This window comes from Salvelinus sp. IW2-2015, linkage group LG37 (assembly GCF_002910315.2).
Source record: "Salvelinus sp. IW2-2015 linkage group LG37, ASM291031v2, whole genome shotgun sequence".
Lineage (NCBI taxonomy): Eukaryota > Metazoa > Chordata > Actinopteri > Salmoniformes > Salmonidae > Salvelinus > Salvelinus sp. IW2-2015.
Genome location: NC_036876.1, coordinates 1,764,306 through 1,788,024, shown reverse-complemented (window position 1 = coordinate 1,788,024; position 23,719 = coordinate 1,764,306). Strand labels below are relative to the sequence as shown.

The 23,719-nt window shown below is 42.4% G+C and overlaps 2 protein-coding genes across 2 annotated transcripts; one reads left to right on the top strand and one right to left on the bottom strand.

Moving 5' to 3' along the window:
* Positions 1 to 648: 648 nt before the first annotated feature.
* LOC111960024 (E3 ubiquitin-protein ligase TRIM17-like) lies at positions 649 to 7,605 on the bottom strand. The gene is made up of 8 exons (XM_023981892.2): positions 7,538 to 7,605; positions 4,332 to 4,916; positions 3,891 to 3,986; positions 3,326 to 3,559; positions 2,796 to 2,958; positions 1,907 to 1,933; positions 1,369 to 1,760; positions 649 to 1,011 (listed from the first exon to the last, which is right to left on the bottom strand). Exons 2-8 carry the CDS (start codon positions 4,905 to 4,907, stop codon positions 796 to 798), a joined length of 1,704 nt encoding a protein of 567 aa, XP_023837660.1. The 5' UTR covers positions 4,908 to 4,916; positions 7,538 to 7,605; the 3' UTR covers positions 649 to 795.
* A 4,257-nt stretch (positions 7,606 to 11,862) lies between these two features.
* Positions 11,863 to 23,506, top strand: LOC111960027 (uncharacterized). The gene is made up of 10 exons (XM_023981894.1): positions 11,863 to 11,952; positions 13,810 to 13,947; positions 16,577 to 16,679; positions 16,909 to 17,000; positions 17,281 to 17,364; positions 21,231 to 21,292; positions 21,401 to 21,487; positions 21,653 to 21,707; positions 21,786 to 21,974; positions 22,120 to 23,506. The coding sequence occupies exons 2-10, from the start codon at positions 13,822 to 13,824 to the stop codon at positions 22,993 to 22,995; spliced, it is 1,674 nt and encodes a 557-aa protein (XP_023837662.1). The 5' UTR covers positions 11,863 to 11,952; positions 13,810 to 13,821; the 3' UTR covers positions 22,996 to 23,506.
* Positions 23,507 to 23,719: the final 213 nt, after the last annotated feature.

Below are 23,719 nucleotides of genomic sequence, written 5' to 3'. Positions count from 1 at the left end.
CAATGGAGGGCCCTCCGAGTGAGTTGGTAGGGGAGAGGTTTGGTATTCACCAATGAATTGCATACCAATAAATATCTCCTCTCATGAAGTGTGCACTTCACTCCCAGTAATAGATTTAACAGTGGAAACGCTCACACCGGAACCAATGCTTTTAAATCCACGGCAAGTGGACACAAATAGAGAAGTGGGCTGCAACAAACACTATCTGCAAAATTCTGAATGGATAACCAATGAATTTGCCTGGCAAGAGGCTAGAGTAGTCAATACAGACATGTGCCCAGTTCTACACTTGGACTGAAATAGGACTTGAATTGCATAGTCCACACATCCTCCCCTTCTCAAAATCCATTGGAGGAGAAGGTCAGAGGGGGACAAATCGTTTTCATTCAATGGTGACGAGGGAGCAATTGATCTTTCCCGGGTCTCCTCAACTCCATTGGAGAGGACCAAGGTCCCTTCAGACCGCGTCCAATGACATAAAATGTAGACCTTAAGGACAGGGGAAGCAAAGTTTGAAACGCTAGTCACAGTTTCAGACTCATCCCACGTGAATCGTAATGAAGGCGATGCCACTATATAAATATACAGTCCTGTTAGATGGGAGGGGACAGCTGTACTTTTCTACATGCAAGATTAAGAAGCTAGAGGTAAATAAAAAATATTTTATTTTGTAAAACTTCACACACACAAGAAACATTCGTAGAACAATACCTCTTTAAAACATTTTTGAATTCACCATTTTCTAATGATCCTGACAAGAACTCTGCCCCAAAAGGATTGGACTGTCAATGAGCATCATCGTCCACATTGGTGGTTTGTGGCAGTGTGGGTTCTAACAATCATGGCGTGGTTGGCAGGTTTGAATGCAGAACGGAAGAAGTCAGGGCTGAAGACAGGGAAGAGTCTTTCATTGGTTGGCACGTGGTTGTACGTGTAGAGGTGATGACCGAGATGGATGTCGTAGAATGACACGAGTCGCTTCCGCCCGTCGAAGTACACACCCACATGTGCCTGTAATGTGTAATGAAGCTCATGAATAAAAAGTTAAAGTAGATGGGAAAAATTGCCCCTCGGATATTTATTACATTTGACTTGATATTAAAGCCGTAGATATAAGCAAAACAACCACTTCAATAATGTCAAATATCTAAACTTATGACAAAGGCTAGCTCCAAAGACATGCATGAAGCCAACTAAAATTAGCCATTTCGCCAGGTCAAATATCCCAGTGAGATCTCACCCTCTATTGGCAACGAGATGTTTAAAGAAAAGTTGTATTTATTTAATATTAAAACACCCATCATAGAAAATGTACTAGACTAGAAAGCCCTTTGGGGCAAGTGTACCATGTATCCATCTTCTACATACCTTCCTCATTTGTGTTACGATGGCCAAAGGGTTGGTGGCAGGGTTGGGGATAGGGTTGGGCCAAAGCCTCCCCTCACGATGTACCAGGACCCAGAACCCCTTCTCAGGGGTGAGACTCACCCCTTGAGAAGTCATGGAGGACTCAGTTGCCACACCTATAAACCACACATCAGATCCATTTCCATCCCAGTCCTCCACCTCAACCTCCCAGTAGGCTCGATGGCTGCTGAACCCCTGGGTGGCGAGGACGCAAGGCACCTGGGTGAAGCGCTGGGCCGACAGGGGGAACTTCCTAGCCATCTTGCTCCGGTCCACCCGAATCTCACAACCATGGGACCCCCTTCTGAACAGCAGCGATGGGTGGGCTGTGCTGGGGTCAGGAGTCACCTCAACTGAGAGGAGGAGAAGGGATAGGTAGAGGAAAACTACAATCCATTGTTGAATTCATTTTCCAAAGTTGAGGATATCGGGTTATTAACACACCAAGCACTAAATATAACACACATGGAGGCAGAGTCAGGACTACACATTAGCTCACCTGTGAACTCTTTAACCAAGGCAATCTCTGAAGGATAAACAGAAGGTAACAACAATTTATTAGAAAACATACAATTACAAACATTTAATTTTGCACATCTGGGCCCATACTTATGTTGTCAGACTAGGAATGCTGATCTAGAACCAGAGGGGTATCCTAATCAGGTTTGAGGAGTTGTGAGGTGGGTTAGGTCAGCTCTGAGTGCAACTCGGGATAACCAGTCAGGTAAATGTTTAAGGCAACAAACCCTTCAGAACCAACCTGCTCCCGGGCATGCCAACTACTCTGAATTAAGTGTCAGAGTTGAGGACCAGTGAAGGAAGTCTGACTTCCCCCCCTTATTGCAAAGATATCATAGTCTCCTTCAATTGAGGAAGAGTCAATAATTTATCAATCAAATCTTCATTAAAATACTTCACATTTAGAAATGACCGAATGCATTTTAAACTTCCGTACGACTCAATATAATTACATCAATAGGTGTGGGGAAAGAGGTCCTCATGCCTTCAGAATAGCTTCAATTCATTGTGGCATGAAATCTACAAAGTCAAAACCATCCCATAGGGATGCTGACTCCAATGCTTCCCACAGTTCTCAAGTTGGCTGGATGTCCTTTGGGTGGTGGACTATTATTGATACACATTCCGGTGCGTGTATCACCTACCATACCCTGTTCGAAGGCACTTAAATATTTTGTCTTGTCCATTAATTCTGAACGGCACACGTACAAGCCATGTCTCAATTGTCATCTGCGCTGACTGAAGTGATTGTAACAAGTGACATCAATAAGAGATCATTCTTTTCACCTGGTCAGTATGAAGGAATGAGCAGGTGTTCTTAATGTTTAGTATTCTGTGTATAATCTGACTTTGGCTGTGTTCACACAGACCTGAGCCAGCATTGCCGTTTGTAGTCAAGTAGCCCATCTTAGGTAGTTTGGCAATGTTTTGCATGAAATCCTCCACAAGGTTCCCCAGTAGATCTGTGGGGATGTTGACGCTGCATGGTCCTCTGATGCCATCTGGAGGAGCAGGAGGGAGAGAGGGAAGATTCTAAAAGGAGAAAGAGCGAGAATGAATTAATGGAGTTAAACAAATGCATCATACACGCATGTTGATCCACCTACAATGATGACTGAGTTGGATCCAAGACATGTGGGGACTCTACAACGTATTAGATTGGTGTAAGCATTGGCTGGAAGAAGTTTCCACCATAGTTGCATCCATGACTGGGACTGTAAGACAGGCGTATACATCTGGAGAAGAGCACAATCGTGTTCGAGAAAATCTAAACCACGATTCCTCACAGGGTAAATTGACTGAGCTACACAAAACATTTAGCTATTTATGATATAAAGGGATTTGCAGATCAGTCAAACTCTCAATTTAGCTGCAAAGTCAAACACGCCCAATAACTCACATTAAGAAGCTCAAAGGAGTCTGAGGAGCCAATCACCCGCTCCAGTGCAAAAACTCTGCTCATCAGAGCTGTGATGTCTTCTTCAAGCGCACGGTTCCAATGGGAAGCTGTCCTCACCAGCTCGTCCACTCTCCTCGAGGCCTCAGTGTTGTAGCGATCGTAAATCAGCCTCACCTTGCTGACCAGGGCTAGGCGGAACTCATTCACAAACTCGATTTGCCTCGCTGCTTTATTCTGCAAGTAAACGAAACAGAAGTGTGAGGATTCATGGGATTTGATACTTTCTGGAAGTTACAGATAGAAATGCAAGAAATGCAATAAATAGCACAGACGCAACTTCTTGATAAATCTGACAGACATTTTGTTCTACATGATACATTTCTGAACGTTCTGCAGCATTCCACCCCACCGCTGAAGAGGTCAAAGAGCGGTCTTCAAGGCATGGTAAATCAGAAGCACAATTTGTAACCCCCATGGGAAGTTGGAATGAATTACTTTATAATTCTAAGGTGAAAGACTGCAAAATTACAACAGTGTAACATAGCCAATTCAAATGAAAAGTCACCTCACAGAGTAGGACTGAAGAGTTTAATTTCTCTGCCTCATTCCGAGTGGCCTTCAGCTTCTCCTTGACCACTGTCTGGTCTTTAGCCAGCTGAGCCTGAAGTTAAGAACATAGGTGTTAGCATTACTGCTGGAACAAAAACCTGCACAGGGTGCTCAATAATTATTTTTAATGCACCAAATGAAAGAAAACCCAATGAAAAGAACCAAAACCCAGGGTGGGGACAACTACCCAAACTAGTCCAATAGGAAACAATGTTCTGTTCCAAATGTGTTATGGTGTGTCATACAGAATAGAGCTCAAGACCAGGGTTAAAGCAAAACACAACGCAGTGGGAAACAAAAACAAACATTTATCAGCTAGTCCCTCTCAGTTTGCTTCCATTTGGTGCCTAATGAATACAACCCTGGATTGATGAACAATTGCTCCAAAACTCCTTACCTTCTGAGCCAAGAACTCTACCTGCATCGACACAACCTGGTGGGCCGGCGCCTGGTGAGCGTCACACGCCACACACAGCATGGTCTTGTCAGTGCGGCAGTAAAGCTCCAGGAGCCTGTTGTGGGTCGGACACATCCTTTCCTCCAGGTTAGCCAGGGGCCTGACTAGCTGGTGCCTGGAAAACCGGGCATTGTGGACCCTTGCATGCTCCAGGCAGTACGATGACAAACACACCAGGCAGGTCTTGACGGCCTTGGGCACCCTGTCTCCTATGCATACGTCACAGGAGACCTCTCCAGGAGCCACAGTCGGCTGGTCGACGGCCTCGTCCCCTCCTCCACTTGCCCCCTTGAAGATTTCCACAAGGTCTCTCAAGACTATGTTGACCTGGATGTTGGGGGTTGGTGTGAAGCTAGTCTTGCACAGAGCACAGATTGCAGGGTCTCCTCTAGTGTTCCAATAGGCCTCGAGACAAGGCTTGCAAAATGTGTGTCCACACGGGATTGTGGCTGGGTTGGTGAAAACACCAAGACAGATGGAGCACAGGAACTGGTCCTCTGACATGGACGATGCCATCTCTTCAAGCTGGGGACGAAGGGTTAGAAAACATTGCAATCCCTTTGAGTTTCAAATTAATTAGTCTGTCTTTTCATAGTGGCACAGACACGCCGTTGTACAAAGTGACTAGCCTGTAAAAAAAAGCATTTTTAAATATTAACATTATGGCCAAAACGGCCACATTTCACATTACTGAAATCTATACATTTGAGAACACCAAAATCGTTTAATGTTTGAGCACAGAGTAAAAATAGATCCCTCTAATAATGTGGGTTGTGTACAAGCTTAGAAATGGCAATATGACAATGTGGAAAAACAAAAATAAATAGTCTACATTGGACACAAAGACTTGGCGAGTCCTAAAATCAGGCCTAAGTCACTCAGCTGAGCATATAACAAAAGCTTCAACACATGAATGGAAGTCTGCATGTGTAGCGTGCTGGAACATACACTCCAAAACCAGGCTAAAACCAGGCTAAAACCAGGCTAAACCATCAGATATGCAGAGGTTTTAGACTATAGGCCATACAAAGACAAGTCAAAACATTACAAAATGCTAACAGAAACCATTACCAGCGCTCAACTTGGGCAGGAGCTCACCGGAAAAGTAATAGCACCACAAATGTTCTACTGCTCGTTCCTCTTATAGAAGATTATTTTTAAAGTATTGTGGATCTCCTGGACCTAAATGTAAACAGTTCCAGCACCCAAAATTAGTACAGGCATCTCTTTCAGTCCAACTCAAGCACTGATCATTAAATTGAAGACATGAATAATATAACATTTAATCCATTTTACCAGAGTCACTGACACAATAGAGCTGATGTGCACATGCACACACCCTCAAAACAGGAGAAAGCGAACACAAACAGGTTGGCAAGAATGTTATCTGGAGTTTATACATCAGCAAGGCATTGGCCATCTAGCAGCTTTTAAGCCACCGGTCGGCCATATTGGTACTCTAGTAGGAGCAGTACTTCAATTAAATGTTACGGACCAAATCATTTTTTTACAAGTATTTTGTGTGTTGTAGTAGGGACAGTAACAGCCGTCTCAAAATGTAAAAAAAAAAAAGGTACATGTGTTCATTTGTTTAGCTCACATAATGGAAAGTTCTCTTCAAGGCATCTAATAGAATAAACATGACAACTAATTCATTTAGTTTAAATATTTTACAGTGGTGAGTGAATACCAACATGTAGGTGTGGTGGCTTAAACACAGCACCCCCTGTTAGTCATCTAGTGTATATACACTATTGTTCAAAGGTTTATGGTTACTTAGAAATATACTTGTTTTGAAAGGAAAGCATATTTTTGGTACATTAAAAAAATAAATTGATCAGAAATACCATGTAGACACTTATTGTTGTAAATGACTTGTAGCTGGAAACGCTGATTTCTCGCATTGAATAACCTTCATTTCTCAGAACAAGAATAGACTGACAAGTTTCAGAATTAAGTTTTGTTTCTGGCCATTTTGAGCCTGTAAACAAACCCACAAATGCTGATGCTCCAGATACCCAAGTCTAAAGAAGGACAGTTTTATTGCTTCTTTAATGAGTACAAGTTTTCAGCTGTGCTAACAGTTGCAAAAGGGTTTTCTACAGATCAATTAGCCTTTTAAAATTATGAACTTGGATTAGCTAACAACGTGCCCTTGGAACACAGGAGTGATGGTTGCTGATAATGGGCCTCTAGATTTCCGTAATGTTTTATTTAAAGCCATTTCCAGCTACAATAGTCGTTTACAACTTTAGCAATGTCTACACTATTTCTGATCAATTTGATGTGATTTTATTGGACAAAAACATGCTTTCTTTAAAAAAACATTTGTATTATTCTGCTACATTCCTTTCACATTCCCACAAACTTCAAAGTGTTTCCTTTCAAATGGTACCAATAATATGCATATCATTGCTACAGGCAGTTAGATGTGTGCATGTCATTTTAGGTGAAAATTCTAGAGCTAATTCTTAAGAGGTTAAAAACAAGAACATTTCTAAGTGACCCCTAACTTTTGAATGGTAGTGTATATAAAATCAATGGTTGGCAATGAAATATAACTTTAAACAATTGTTGCAATAAATGGTTAAACTGTTCCACAAATAAGTGTAAACTACCTTGTAGCACAAACTGTAGGCTATGCATGCAAGTGCTACAACACAGATTGACAAGAGTGAATCATACTGCTCTCATAACCAAGTGTGAATTTACCACACACTTGAACAGCCCTCCAATTGATTATTACCAGTAGGAAACTTGTCTTTCATCCTGATCTCCCACATGCGTTCACCAAAAAATGAAATGACCTTGATTACTGCATTTTCAGTAGTTAAATGCAGCAACAAAATCATGAAACCAATATATTTTTAAGACTATCTTGTTCACAAGCATGATAGCTGTACTTCATGTTTTACGCAACTTCTTGGCCATCAGCCAATCGGTGTTTCTCAACGAGCATGAAGCATGTGAATGCATTAAACTGGTATGTGAGACATCACAAATGGTAAATTCCCACCTCGCACTAAGTTCCAAACACAACATTTGACTGAAAGGCCTTATGAATTCCACATGGGGATGGTACAGCATGGTTCACATTTGACAAACTTTTCTGTTAGTCTTGTCAAAAGTATTCCTTTGAAACTCACCTTTCTGTGTATGCAGCGCAACAATCAAACGGAAACAATTCTGTTCTTCTGGGGAAGAAGGGATCTAATGAGTTTCCTTAATTCGTTTCAGGTGGCATTTTGTACTGGTAAGCTCCTCCCTCTTTCATGAAGCAACAAATCAGTGGAAGTGCCATTATGATTCCCATACCCACATCTGTGCTCAACAACCATTGGTTTAGCCCTGCAGTACACAGATTGAAACATTGTAATGCTTTTGGTACTTTCAAGACAACTGGGAACTCGGTTAAAAACTAGGTCAAAATCATGACTTATGTGATCTTCAGGTCAGAAAGTCAGAAAGTCAGAGCTTTAGAAAGAGGCCAGGGTTCCCAACTTGTAATTCCAAGTTGGATGACCATTCAAAACTATTTTTCCCAGTTGGAGATTTTTCCCCGTTTATTTCAGAGTTGTCTTGAATGCACTGAAGTCCGAAGTTGGAGATTTCCAAGTTCCCAATTCTCAGTTGTTTAGATTGCGTTATTAGTCCCTGTTCAGAGATAAAGCTACACTGGAGTGGCATACAACCACAGGTAAGGACTTTGAATCATTATTACAAATTGACTGAATTGTTTTTCTAACTACCCAGAGTCCGATGAACATGTTCTATGCAAACATCAAAGCAGTGACCCGCTCCTACAGGTTCATGCTCTACAACATCCGCAGAGTACAACCATACCTCATAGAGGAAGCGGCACAAGTCGTAATCCAGACACTTGTCATCTCCCATCTGGACTACTGCAACTCTCTATTGGCTGGGCTCCCAGCTTGTGCCATCAAACCCCTGCAACTTATCCAGAACACTGCAGCCCGCTTGATTTTCAACCTTCCCAAGTTCTCTCATGTCACTCCGCTCCTCAGCACACTCCACTGGCTTCCAGTCTAAGTTTGCCTCCACTACAAGACCATGGTGCTTACCTACGGTGCAGCAAGAGGAACTGCCCCTCTCTACCTTCAGGCCATGCTCAAACCCTATACCCCAACCGGGGCACTCCGTTCTGCCACCTCAGGTCTCTTGGCCGGGCAGCTCTCGCTTAGCCCAGTCCAAGCTCTTCTTTGTCCTGGCACCGCAATGGTGGTCCTGAAGCTAGGACAACAGAGTCCCTGCCCATCTTTCATAATCATCTGAAACCCTCTCTCTTCAACAGTATCTTAAATGAAACTCCTCACCTCGATGCTATTGAGAAAAAATGTACTTTCTATGCCTGTGATATGTAGTTGTCCCATCTAGGTATATACACTGCTCAAAAAAATAAAGGGAACACTAAAATAACACATCCTAGATCTGAATGAATGAAATATTCTTATTAAATACTTTTTTCTTTACATAGTTGAATGTGCTGACAACAAAATCACACAAAAATGATCAATGGAAATCAAATTTATCAACCCATGGAGGTCTGGATTTGGAGTCACTCAAAATTAAAGTGGAAAACCACACTACAGGCTGATCCAACTTTGATGTAATGTCCTTAAAACAAGTCAAAATGGGGCTCAGTAGTGTTGGTGGCCCCCACGTGCCTGTATGACCTCCCTACAACGCCTGGGCATGCTCCTGATGAGGTGGCGGATGGTCTCCTGAGGGATCTCCTCCCAGACCTGGACTAAAGCATCCGCCAACTCCTGGACAGTCTGTGGTGCAACGTGGCGTTGGTGGATGGAGCGAGACATGATGTCCCAGATGTGCTCAATTGGATTCAGGTCTGGGGAACGGGCGGCCCAGTCCATAGCATCAATGCCTTCCTCTTGCAGGAACTGCTGACACACTCCAGCCACATGAGGTCTAGCATTGTCTTGCATTAGGAGGAACCAGGGCCAACCGCACCTACATATGGTCTCACAAGGGGTCTGAGGATCTCATCTCGGTACCTAATGGCAGTCAGGCTACCTCTGGCAGCACATGGAGGGCAGTGCGCCCCCAAAGAAATGCCACCCCACACCATGACTGACCCACCGCCAAACCGGTCATGCTGGAGGATGTTGCAGGCAGCAGAACGTTCTCCACGGCGTCTCCAGACTCTGTCACGTCTGTCACATGTGCGTGTGAACCTGCTTCATCTGTGAAGAGCACAGGCGCCAGTGGCGAATTTGCCAATCTTGTGTTCTCTGGCAAATGCCAAACGTCCTGCACGGTGTTGGGCTGTAAGCACAACCCCACCGTGGACGTCGGGCCCTCATACCACCCTCATGGAGTCTGTTTCTGACCATTTGAGCAGACATATGCACATTTGTGGCCTGCTGGAGGTCATTTTGCAGGGCTCTGGCAGCTGCTCCTCTGCACAAAGGCGGAGGTAGCGTCCTGCTGCGGGTTGTTGCCCTCCTACGGCCTCCTCCACGTCTCCTGATGTATGGCCTGGCTCCTGGTAGCGCCTCCATGCTCTGTACACTACGCTGACAGACACAGCAAACCTTCTTGCCACAGCTCGCATTGATTGCCATCCTGGATGAGCTGCACTACCTGAGCCACTTGTGTGGTTGTAGACTCCGTCTCATGCTACCACTAGAGTGAAAGCACCGCCAGCATTCAAAAGTGACCAAAACATCAGCCAAGAGCATAGAACTGAGAAGTGGTCTGTGGTCACCACCTGCAACCACTCCTTTATTGGGGGTGTCTTGCAAGCCTATAATTTCCACCTTTTGTCTATTCCATTTGCACAACAGCATGTGAAATTTATTGTCAATCAGTGTTGCTTCCTAAGTGGACAGTTTGATTTCACAGAAGTGTGATTGACTTGGAGTTACATTGTGTTGTTTAAGTGTTCCCTTTATTTTTTTGAGCAGTGTATATATATGCATGAAAACCCAAAGTCTGATAACATGACAAGTCCCAGTCTCTCTTCGCCTGACTATGCCTCCAGGATACTTTTCTGCTGGATTCCACAAAAATGAAGGCCCTAGAGAACCTCCTCATGCTTTCACCCAGTCTTCCCCTTTCCGGCCACAGGCTCCTAGAGGTGTTCCCAGGCCATGCCATTTTCACTTTGTCCCTCATCTCCTCCATTGCCACCCGATAGGCACGTCACCTGATAGGCAAGTGTGTATCCCTAATCAAAGCTACATCCTCTTGGGATAACTCAGCACTGTATATGCTTTCACATCAAGTAGCTTTCATAATCATTTATAAAGGCTTATTTATGAAAAACAATTTTAAAGTCTTATTAAAATACTTGGTGTGTGGGTTGGCAGTCTTTGAATTCTATTTGTGAAATTGGATAAGAATCAACGTTTTCTTCCTCAGAGCTGAAACAAATGCAACAATATGCAGGTGGGTGTGAATCATTGTGACTATTCTAATGTTTGGCTCTAAACTTCTGACCCACTGGAATTGTGATACAGTGAAGTATAAGTGAAATAATCTGTCTGTAAACAATTGTTGGAAAAATTAATTGTGTCATGCACACATTTAATGTCCTAACTTACTTGCCAAAACTATAGTTTGTTAACAAGAAATTTGTGGATGGTTGAAAAACGAGTTTTAATGATTCCAACCTAAGTGCATGTAAACTTCTGACTTCAACTGTATATAGTGTACCTTAAAAGTCTGTTTTATCATGTCCAGTGTCAATAATGGCTTCCATTGTTTCTAAGTAGTCATCTGGGCTGGACTTGGGCCCCAGCGGATGGTGGCTGCCTTGCTCAAGGGCACATTGACAGATTTTTCACCTAGTCATATCGGAGATTTGAACCAACAACCTTTTGATGACTAGTTCAACATTCTTAAACGCTAGGCTACCTGCCACCCCCAGGAGGAATCATAGAATTCCATCCAGATCAGCAGGATGGATCAGCCAACGCATTATACCAGAAGAGAAAGCAAAACAGTTGTTTCCCTAATTTTTGTCTAATTGGGCGGGGCCACTCAGGTCTACTTATTTTCCCCGTTGATGCGAGCAGGGAGGGGACACTAAGTAGCCCAGAGTCAACTGTTCTCTCTCTCTCTCATGAGCATGCTAGATATTATGGAGGAACAGTGAGCTCGCTCGGGAAAAGCATGCTCACGCAAGAGATGGAACACCCACTTACAGACAGGAACCTTGAAAATGTTTTTCAATGGAAAACGGACTGAGTATCTAATTTATCCACCATCTTTGATTATATTTCTGAGCAAATATCTCAGCTCTGTTTAGGTGCTTGGCTTTATGCCTGTTTAAACTATACATAATCCTGTACAGTAGGTGGCGGTATGCACCAATAAGTTCATTGAAGAAAAAATTTATTAATTTAATATGGAGCTTGCCCTCAATGGTACTGCCCATACTCTCACAAAAACAATAACGGAAAATACAGGGCGTTGTGCTCTTGTTCAACTCTAGGACGACATACATTTTGAAAGAGGAGTATTTAATATTTTTATCCGGATGTAAAGTGAAAGCAGATAAGAGACAACACATTCAAAGGTAAGAACATTACTTGAAATAGAAATTCATACCATCAACAGGACGACCCAGAAAGAACATACCATTTTAGAAGTCTATTAAGGTATTCTGATACTCATGCAGAATATGAGTTATTTCCTAAAAAAGAAATAAAATGTCTTCCTTTGTACTTGTGGGGAAAAGTAGCTTAAATCCCAGCCATTATAAGAAATGTCAGACGTTTTGATCTGTGTTATATCTTCCTATCATGGAATATGAGGTTGTTGTTGTTTTACAATCCATTAAAGTGCTAAATTAATTGGTACAGTGCACCTCTTATTGTTGTATGTGGTTGGATATAATTGGATATAATTGCTTTCAAGCTAATTTGTTTGGGGCTGAGCAGTTACAAACGGCTTTTTGATAGATTTGTATGGTAATTAAATTCAACTTGTTTACAGGCCTTTACCAGGAGTGATATTTCGGCATGTTTATCAAAGATGTTATCATTTCTGAGAAACAGTATGTTGCTAAACCTATTCTAGAGATCATCTGATATGGTCTTAGAAACCAAGGACATTAAAGGGACATTTCTCCGTAGCTCTACCAATGTTTATAGTCACTACTATATTAACAACATTATGTTTTGTCATAAACCACAAGTCTCAGCACAAGCTAGAACAAGTGCATTTTAATTTCATTGCTAGAATCAGGAAGATTCCACTTTCTGTGCATTTGTCTTTTTATAGTGGACCACAAGGTTGGACATTCTTAGCAGGTGCAGGAGGGGACAGAGCAGGAAGCACCACCAAACATGATATCATTGATTTTGCATATACAGTGCTGTGAAAAACGATTTGCCTCCTTTCCAATTTCCTCTACTTTTGCATATTTTGATATCGAATGTTATCAGAACTTTGACCCATACCTAATATTAGATAAAGGGAACCTGAGTGAACAAATTACACAATTACATACATATAATCTATTTCATAAACAAACTTTCCAATACCCCTGTGTAAAAAAACGAATTGCCACCTTTTAGCTGCAATGACTCCAACCAAACGCTTCTTGTAGCTGTTGATCATTCTCTCAAGTTGCTGTAGAGGCATTTTGGCCAACTCTTCCATGTAGAATTGCTTTAACTCAGCGACATTTGTGGGTTTTCAAGCATGAACTCCTCATTTCAAGTCCTTTCTCAACATCTCAATTGGGATTAGGTCTAGAATTTGACTAGGATATTCCAGAACTTTAAATGTGTCGATTTTTAGCTATTTTCATGTAGACTTGAGTGTGTGTTTTGGATCATTGTCTTGCTACATAACACAGCTGCGCTTCAGCTTCAGCTCACAGACGGATGGTCTGACATTTTTCTGTAGAATTCTCTGATACAGAGCAGAGTTCATGGTTCCTTCCATTACAGCAAGTTGTCCAGGTCCGGAGGCGGCAAAGCATCCCCAAACTTTCACACTAACACCACGTTTGACCGTTGGTATGAGGTTCTTACTGTGGAATGCAGACAAGATGGGTCCTATTATGTCAGTGGTCCCTTTATTCCTGATGATTTTTATTCCTGTAAGAAAGGAGACAAGTAGAGTTGAGTGAAATACCCCCCATCAAATCTTGACTTTGGCATGGTCTAATTGACTCAAAAACCAAAAATAGAAGTTTAGATTTCTTAATAGACCAGAAAATGTATACCTATTTCTGGTTGTTCATGAATGTCAATTGGCTAACCTGTCTGCATTGCATGAACAATTTGTTGTAAGTTGCATTTCAAAACAATGTATTTTAACAGGGACACATTTTTAACAATTACAAAATAATTGTTGAGCTTCTTATTATTTCTAATTTGAATTATTGTACTGAACACACATATTTCACATTTTAATTATTTAGCTAAATCCAAAGATGGGGAATACACAGAGTGTCCTTGAGAAGAAAGGATACACTATCCTGAGGAAGGTAGAGAATGGTGTCATTGCTACTGACAAAGATGGGGACCAGTTTGTCATTAAAGAGATCAAACTGAATGAGGTAAGTGGGCACCATTTGGTTTTCTTTGAGAGTAATGCTTTCAAATAAGGTGTGCTATTTATGTGACTATAGATCATTTATAAGGAATTTGGCACTTGTCTGCTTTTGCTCTGTAAATCATAATTCCAACATACTGTAGGCCACCACATGTGAGTCTCTTTTTGTACTTAATTTACTTGTTTCATTGAATTGTTTTACTGTAAAGTGTTTTGCAATTTTAAATTAACTTTAAATCTTAAAAGACTAAGCTTATCAAGTTGTATAAATGATTGGCGACAAGCGCAGGAATACGTAATAGGGGTTAAGACTCCACCCAAAATACAAAATGCCATGAAAAGGCACGGGGACGAAGCACAAAACAAACACGTATACAAAAACACAGGGATGTAACCCAAACAAAAGAGCGAGGACACGGGACGATACCCATAATAACACACACGGGACAAGACCCGTAAACAAGAGCACAATACACGCAGGACGAAAGCCGCAACAACAAAGCAGGACTAACGGACATGGGAACAATAACCAACAAGACAATGGTGAACAGAGGACACAAACTCAGCAACAAAAAAAAAACTTCCCTTTTTCAGGAACCTGTCTTTCAAAGATAATTTGTAAAAATTCATTTCACAGATCTTCATTGTAAATGGTATAAACACTGTTTCCCAAGCTTGTTCAATGAACGATAAACAATTAATGAACATGCACCTGCGAAACGGTCGTTAAGACACTAAAAGCTTACAGACAGTAGGCAATTAAGGTCACAGTTATGGAAACTTAGGACACTAAAGAGGCCTTTCTACTGACTCTGAAAAAACCCAAAATAAATATTCCCAGGGTCCCTGCTCATCTGCGTGAACGTGCCATATGCACGCTGCAAGAAGGCATAAGGACTGGAGATGTGGAGATGTGGCCAGGGCAAGAAATTGCCATGTCCGTACTGTGAGACGCCTAAGACAGCACTACAGGGAGACAAGATGGACAGTTGATCGTCCTCACAGTGGCAGGCCATGTGTAACAACACCTGCACAGGATCGGTACATGCGAACATCACACCTGCGGGACAGGTACAGGATGGCAACAACAGCTGCCAGAGTTACACAAGGAATGCACAATCCCTCCATCAGTGCTCAGACTGTCCACAATAGGCTGAGAGAGGCTGGACTGAGGGCTTGTAGCCTGTTGTAAGGCAGGTCCTCACCAGACATCACGGGAACAACATCACCTATGGGCACAAACCCACCGTCGCTGGACCAGACAGGACTGGCAAAAAGTGCTCTTCACTGACGAGTTGCGGTTTTGTCTCACCAGGGGTGATGGTCGGATTTGCGTTTATCGTCGAAGGAATGAGCGTTACACCGAGGCCTGTACTCTGGAGCGGGATCGATTTGGAGGTGGAGGGTCCGTCATGGTCTGGTGCGGTGTGTCACAGCATCATCGGACTGAGCTTGTTGTCATAGCAGGCAATCTCAACGCTGTGAGTTACAGGGAAGACATCCTACCCCCTCATGTGATACCCTTCCTGCAGGCTCATCCTTACATGACCCTCCAGCATGACAATGCCACCAGCCGTACTGCTCATTCTGTGTGTGATTTCCTGCAAGACAGGAATGTCAGTGTTCTGCCATGGCCAGCGAAGAGCCCGGATCTCAATCCCATTGAGCATGTCTGGGACCTTTTGGATCGGAGGGTGAGGGCTAGGTCCATCCCCCCCAGAAATTTCCGGGAAATTTCCGGTGCCTTGGTGGAAGAGAGGGATAACATCTAACAGCAAGAACTGGCAAATCTGGTGCAGTCCATGAGGAGGGGATGCACTGCAGTACTTAATGCAGCTGGTGGCCACCAGAGATACTAACTGTTACTTTATGGTTTAAGATGATACTGTAAATGGTTTAAGATTGGATCATTTAACTATTTGATTTTAGGACACATATAGGTATAAAAAAAAAAAAAAAAAAAATGGGATAAAATATTGTTTTTGGCCTTTACTACAATAGCCCATAGAAACGCATTTAGTAACACATTCATAAATGTAAAAAAAAGAGTCAACAAATGTATCAGGAATAAGGTTTAGAAGTGCCTGTCCTATATGTAGGCGATATAAGTAGCTCAGGAAATATATTTACAGATAGATAATATTATTATATATATTTTTTTACATATACAATATTTAACTCCTTTTTCTGGGTAGGGACAAACCTAACTCCATACTTCCATTCATGTGAGACCACTTTCATGTTATTGGGAGTCTCATCATAGAGTGGCCATATTAGTTTTGTAGGCCAAACTGTTCGGACGCTACAAACGTTTTCGTGAGAAGACCAGTTTTCGGGATGTCTCATGGTCTGACAAACACCGTTGTAGCTCGGGCACCTTCCACCACAGATGCGGAAGGCCACCTTATGCAGATGTGGTGGATTGAGACGCAGAAATCTCTAGTTTAAATTGACAGATTTTGATGAGGATTTTTTCATTATGTTACTTAGATTGACGCACCGATGTGTCAATAGACTCTAGAGGTTTAAATACAGTTTGATTTGACGGAAGACACAGCTATGATTAATTTAGAAACCTTTATAAAGTAAAGTGTTTGGTTTTGATTTAGTACTGTGTTCTTTTGCTTTAATAGACCTCAGTCATGAACTCCAGTGCTGGAGACATAATCGATGAGGTTGAAACTCTCCTGCAGATTAATCACCCCCATATTTCAAGCCACAAGAACTCTTTCCAAGGTGACTCGTGTTTCCTTTTCAGTTTAGATAGACAATGTTAGGGGTGGTTTCTCTGACACAGATTAATCATAATCCTGGACTAAATGTTTTTTTAAATTAATGCGTTTTAGTCCAGGACTAGGCTTAATGTCTGTCTGGGAAACCACTCCAATATGTTTGCAAGTAAGCTAGCATGCTATAACAATAAGTCCCACAATAATACATTCACGCAAACTCTGCATTTTTACAGATTATGAAAGTTACTATGTAGTGATGGACCATTGGGACAGCGGAAATCTCGCACAGAAGATCAAAGAGGGGAACCCATTTTCAGAAGAACAGGTTTCTGATGGAATAACATATTGGTTGTGTTCCAGACTGACTACATTGCAGACGTCACATTGCCTCAACCATTGGTTGCATGCCAAGTCATCCACTCTGTAGTTGGGCATCAGATTACTATATCATATATTAGCTGATATGTTCACCTATCAAGGTGTTGTGAGATCTGTCAGGCTTCTGCAATGTAGTCAGCCTGGAAAAAAGCCATTTCTATTTATGACATTATATTTAAAAAAAAATGTTTTAGGCTAAACAAATTCTGGACTGCTTTACTTCTCAGATCATGGACTGGTTTGTCAAGATCTGCATGGCCCTGAAGCATGTCCATGGCCTGGGCCTTCTTCACAGAGACCTGAGACCACAGGTACACACTGGTCTGCTAGGTGGTTCTCAACCCTCTCCTCAGGGACCCCCAGATGTTCAATGTTTATGATCTACTCTAAAGATAGCAAACCTAAATTATTTAGTCATCAAATCATCAAGCTGTTGATTAGATGAATCAGGTGTGCTAGTTCAGGGTTACAACAACATTTTAAATGACTCTCCGAGGGGAGGTTTGAGAACCACCATTAAACACCAAAGTCATCAAGGCAAGGTTGGCTACTAAAGGGGGAGGAGTTGCAATCTACTGCAGATATAGCCTGAAAAGTTCTGTCATACATTCCAGGTCTATACCCAAACAGTTCGAACTTCTAATTTTAAAAATGAATCTCTCTGAAAATAAGTCTCTCACTGTTGCCGCCTGCTATCGACCCCCTCCGCTCCCAGCTGTGCCCTGGACACCATTTGTGAATTGATCGCCCCCCATCTAGCCTCAGAGTTTGTTCTGTTAGGAGACCTAAACTGGGATATGCTTAACACCCCGGCAGTCCTACAATCTAAGCTAGATGCCCTCAATCTCACACAAATCATCAAGAAACCCACCAAGTACAACCCTAAATCCATGAACATGGGCACCCTCATAGACATTATCCTGACCAACTTGCACTCCAAATACACCTCTGCTGTTTTCAATCAGGATCTCAGCGATCACTGCCTCATTGCCTGTATCCGCTATGGGTCCGCGGTCAAACGACCACCCCTCATCACTGTCAAACGCTCCCTAAAACACTTCTGCGAGCAGGCCTTTCTAATCGACCTGGCCCGGGTAYCCTGGAAGGATATTGACCTCATCCCGTCAGTTGAGGATGCCTGGTCATTCTTTAAAAGTAATTTCCTCGCCATCTTAGATAAGCATGCTCCGTTCAAAAAAATGCAGAACTAAGAACAGATATAGCCCTTGGTTCACTCCAGACCTGACTGCCCTTGACCAGCACAAAAACATCCTGTGGCGGACTGCAATAGCATCGAATAGTCCCCGCGATATGCAACTGTTCAGGGAAGTCAGGAACCAATACACACGGTCAGTCAGGAAAGCAAAGGCYAGCTTTTTCAAGCAGAAATTTGCATCCTGTAGCTCTAACTTCAAAAAGTTTTGGGACACTGTAAAGTCCATGGAGAATTAGAGCACCTCCTCCAAGCTGCCCACTGCACTGAGGCTAGGTAACACGGTCACCACCGATAAATCCATGATAATCGAAAATTTCAATAAGCATTTCTCAACGGCTGGCCATGCCTTCCTCCTGGCTACTCCAACCCCGGCCAACAGCTCTCCCCCCCCTGCAGCTACTCGCCCAAGCCTCCCCAGCTTCTCCTTCACCCAAATCCAGATAGCAGATGTTCTGAAAGAGCTGCAAAACCTGGTCCCGTACAAATCAGCTGCGCTAGACAATCTGGACCCTATCTTTCTAAAACTATCCGCCGCCATTGTTGCAACCCCTATTACCAGCCTGTTCAACCTCTCTTTCGTATCGTCCGAGATCCCTAAAGATTGGAAAGCTGCCGCGGTCATCCCCCTCTTCAAAGGGGGGTGACACACTAGATCCAAACCGTTACAGACCTATTTCCATCCTGCCCTGCCTCTCTAAAGTCTTCGAAAGCCAAGTTAATAAACAGATCACTGACCATTTCGAATCCCACCATACCTTCTCCACTGTGCAATCCGGTTTCCGAGCCAGTCATGGGTGCACCTCAGCCACGCTCAAGGTACTAAACAATACCTTAACCGCCATCGATAAAAGACAGTACTGTGCAGCCGTCTTCATCGACCTGGCCAAGGCTTTCGACTCTGTCAATCACCGTATTCTTATCGGCAGACTCCTCAATAGCCTTGGTTTTTCTAATGACTGACTCGCCTTGTTCATCAACTACTTTGCAGACAGAGTTCAGTGTGTCAAAACAGAGGGCATGTTGTCTGGACCTCTGGCAGTTTCTATGGGGGTACCACAGGGTTCAATTCTTGGGCCGACTCTTTTCTCTGTATATATCAATGATGTCACTCTTGCTGCGGGCGATTCCCTGATCCACCTCTATGCAGACGACACCATTCTGTATACTTCTGGCCCTTCCTTGGACACTGTGCTAACTAACCTCCAAACGAGCTTCAATGCCATACAACACTCCTTCCATGGCCTCCAACTGCTCTTAAACGCTAGTAAAACCAAATGCATGCTTTTCAACCGTTCGCTGCCCGCACCTGCCCGACTAGCATCACCACCCTGGACGGTTCCGACCTAGAATATGTGGACAACTATAAATACCTAGGTGTCTGGTTAGACTGTAAACTCTCCTTCCAGACTCGTATTAAACATTTCCAATCCAAAATCAAATATAGAACCGGCTTTCTATTTCGTAACAAAGCCTCCTTCACTCACGCCGCCAAACTTACCCTCGTAATACTGACTATCCTACCGATCCTCGACTTCGGCGATGTCATCTACAAAATAGCTTCCAATACTCTACTCAGCAAACTGGATGCAGTCTATCACAGTGCCATCCGTTTGGTTACCAAATCACCTTATACCACCCACCACTGTGACCTGTATGCTCTAGTCGGCTGGCCCTCACTACATATTCGTCGCCAGACCCACTAGCTCCAGGTCATCTATAAGTCTAGGCTAGGTAAAGCTCCGCCTTATCTCAGGTCACTGGTCACGATTACAACACCCACCCGTAGCACACGTTCCAGCAGGTATATCTCACTGATCATCCCCAAAGCCAACATCTCATTTGGCCGCCTTTCCTTCCAGTTCTCTGCTGCCAGTGACTGGAACGAATTGCAAAATTCGCTGAAGTTGGAGACTTATTTCCCTCACCAACTTTAAACATCAGCTATCTGAGCAGCTAACCGATCGCTGCAGCTGTACATAGTAAATTGCCCATCCAATCTACCTACCTCATCCCCATACTCTTTTTATCTGCTCTTTTGCACACCAGTATCTCTACTTGCACATCATCATATGCTCATTTATCACTCCAGTGTTAATCTGCTAAATTGTAATTATTCGCTCCTATGGCCTATTTATTCCCTACCTCCTCATGCATTTTGCACACACTGTATATAGACTTTCTTTTTTTCTTCTGTGTTATTGGCTTGTTTATTGTTTACTCCATGTGTAACTCTGTGTTGTTGTCTGTGTCACATTGCTTTGCTTTATCTTGGCCAGGTCGCAGTTGTAAATGAGAACTTGTTCTCAACTAGCCTACCTGGTTAAATAAAGGTGAAATAAAATATTTAAAAATTAATAAACGGAGAGCACCATCGTGTTTGTGAGAATCTCCCCTTTTCACAGTGGGGTCATATTAGTTTGTAGCCCAAATGGTTCGGACGCTACAAACAGAAGTTGGCACATCGACGGTTCCGACTTCAGATGAGTCCCTTGGGGCTAAATATGTATTGACATGTTTTTGTAATTTTTGAGTTAATGGCTTCCACGCACCCCAGGGGCCAAATCTGTGGTGGAGCCATATCTATATCTTTCAAAATGTTTTGCTTAGCCGCCCACACAACACTAGTATACAAAATATATATATCATTTTTCATTCTTCCATATAAACACAGAAATAATGATAAATTGTGTTTTGTGGTCGGAAACTAGTTACTTGACAACGTCCTAATATTTCTTAACGATCAAAACAAGGGTTTCCAAATCATGATTTGTTGACCCCTGTTGGTGCTTTAGGGTTATTCTGTACATATTCATCATCTTTTTGAAAAGACATGGCTTAGAGTTGTCCTGAATATAGCCTTTATGTGGGACAATTAACCGTATATGTTATTTGATGTGATATAAATGGTTAATTAGCTGTTTTGTTTTCACTCAACTAAATATATATATTTTTCTTCACTAGAATATATTCCTCACAAAATTTGGGACACTTTGTTTGGGAGATTTCGGAATTGTCAATGAAAAGTATGTTACCTTTTTTTTTACAATAATAAACTGGTGAAAATGGATTTGAATACATAGATGTCACATCCTGTTAAATGATTGTCTGTTAATGAGTATCTCTCCTACCAGTGCTTCCCGATCTGGATCTTCCGACGATGGAATGGTGGGTTATTTAGGCCCAGAGATTCTGACTGGTGGAATTTATGACACTAAAAGGTCAATTCTAAATAAAAACAAAGACAAATTTATCAAAGGGGACATGCAACCCCGTGATGTCATATGTTTGGCCAAAGCAAAGACAATGTTTCTATAATGAACATTTGCCTCCAATGTGAAACACCATGGAGAATGAAATGTCAATGCATTTTCCCTCCTTTGCAGTGATATTTGGTCCTTGGGATGTGTGCTGTATGAGTTGTGTATGCTTCAGGGTGCAGTAAGTAAAACCTCATCTCCTTATTTGCCTCTTGCTAAAGCAACATGCAGTGTGATTGTAACAGTTCATTCTTAACAGTTCACTGCAGCAAGCACAATCAAGCTCATTCCCAAAATACTGGGGGGTCCTTACCCATCTCTCCCAGAAAGTTTCTCACCTGAGCTCCATCAACTACTGTGTGACATCTTCCAACGAGAACCGACCAGTAGACCTTCAGCTGGTGAAATCCTGGAAAAACCCTTCATTATTAGTTTCCTCACAAAGAAGGTTTGCAATACATGATCATATGATACAATTGTTTGTTCATTCACTCATTCATCCATACATTTCGTCCTTGTTTCCATCCTTCAATCAAATGATCTGTTTGTCTGTCCACCCATTCATCCATCTGTCTAAATACATTTTCTTACAGAATGAAAAAACTGTGGAGGAGCTCCAGATAAACTTGAACAATCTGAGAACTATGGCAAATGGCTTGGAGAGTGTGCACCAGGGCACCACCATAGGCAGTCTGACTGGAGGTGTTATTGGTGCAGCTGGAGGAATCACTTCCATAGTAGGCCTCATCCTGGCTCCCTTCACTCTGGGCACCTCCCTGATCGTCACAGGAGTGGGTATTGGGGTGGCTGTCACTGGTGGAGCCACAGCCGGAGTATCCAACATCACCAACATGGTCAATCAGTCTACCGACCGCAAAGCCATCAAGAACATCATCAAGGAGTTCCAGGAGAAGATGAACTCTGTGGTGACATCTCTACAAAACATCGCTGAGGGTTTGGAGACACCGAGGATGAGTGTCTCCTTTACCACAGAAAGAGGCAGTTTAAATGCAGAGAAGCTAGCAAATGCTGGGGCGAGGGTTGGGAGGGGCCTAGGGAGCATCCCAGAGCTTGTCCGATTGGTCCAAGTGGCCTCCATTGGCAAGGTGGCAGCTAAAACTGCAAGGGCAGTGCGTGTTCTAGAGATGGCAACAGGAATATTCTCTGCTTTCTTTGTAGCAGTTGATATCTTCTTCATCGCCATGGATGCAAAAGAGATCCTAAACATACGACAGGCGAAGTCTGAGAAACAGTCTAGTGATAGCAGTAAGTTACCCTTGATGGACACAGACTCCATGACTAAGCTGAACCCTGAATGTGAAGAACCAAAGGCTGAGGTCAAGTCAGAGACCATGAAGTTCATCCAGACGATCAGACAGACAGCTGATCAGCTACAGAAGAGCCTGGACGAACTGAGTGACGTCATCTCATTCATTCCTAAGATAGAGGACTGTAACTTAGACAACTGAAACTATACTCAGTTGTAGTGATTGTAAAAGATGCAGAAACAAGAAATAGAGCAGATTGAGTCATTCATTGATACACAACTTCTCTGTAAAACACAGGTATAGACAGTGTGACTGACACCCTGATAGGCCTTCAGGTTTTAATCGTGAGCAAAATCCCTTTTCTGTTCTTCAATTCTTGCAAAAATCAGCTATGATAAGTAGGTTGTAGAAACATAAGTATACAGTATATCTCAGCTTTAGTACTGAAGCACTTTCCTTTCAGGTTATTACAGTTGACATGATATGATCTGTACATTTTCTTTTTACATAAAATTATATCAGGTGTATTACACATCTACAAAAGTGTCAGTTGTTTCAATATAATACTAGCCTACATGAAGTGGTGATGGTGGTTGTATAAAAGTGTAATTGTTGCAATAAAAGATTTAGTAATTTTTATGAAATTATCCTGGGTAAACATGAATATTATAAAATCATAATCTATAAATGTCTGCTTACAAAAATAAAAAGGACGCTTAATTGAAAATATTAAACAGATCATATAGAAAAAAGAAAACTTAACATAGCAACTTGACAAACATTTTTTTGTCCAACTTCTGCTGTGTCCATGATTGCTACATTTATTATTTATAAAACAGTAAATCAGTTAAAAAGAAAATAAAGTTCAAAATATGACTGGAAATTCAATTCAACATCACCTAAGTCCTATAAAAAGTTTGAAAAC

Excerpts from the sequence above, each read along its gene's own strand:
- LOC111960024 (XM_023981892.2), bottom strand. The coding sequence starts at position 4,907 with ATGGCATCGTCCATGTCAGAGGACCAGTTCCTGTGCTCCATCTGTCTT. Across the intron at positions 2,959-3,325 it reads ACTCCTTTGAGCTTCTTAAT|AATCTTCCCTCTCTCCCTCC; the intron begins GTGAGTTATTGG and ends TTCTCCTTTTAG. Across the intron at positions 1,934-2,795 it reads AAACGGCAATGCTGGCTCAG|AGATTGCCTTGGTTAAAGAG; the intron begins GTCTGTGTGAAC and ends TTTATCCTTCAG.
- LOC111960027 (XM_023981894.1), top strand. The coding sequence starts at position 13,822 with ATGGGGAATACACAGAGTGTCCTTGAGAAGAAAGGATACACTATCCTG. Across the intron at positions 13,948-16,576 it reads AAGAGATCAAACTGAATGAG|ACCTCAGTCATGAACTCCAG; the intron begins GTAAGTGGGCAC and ends TTGCTTTAATAG. Across the intron at positions 21,488-21,652 it reads GGAATTTATGACACTAAAAG|TGATATTTGGTCCTTGGGAT; the intron begins GTCAATTCTAAA and ends CCTCCTTTGCAG.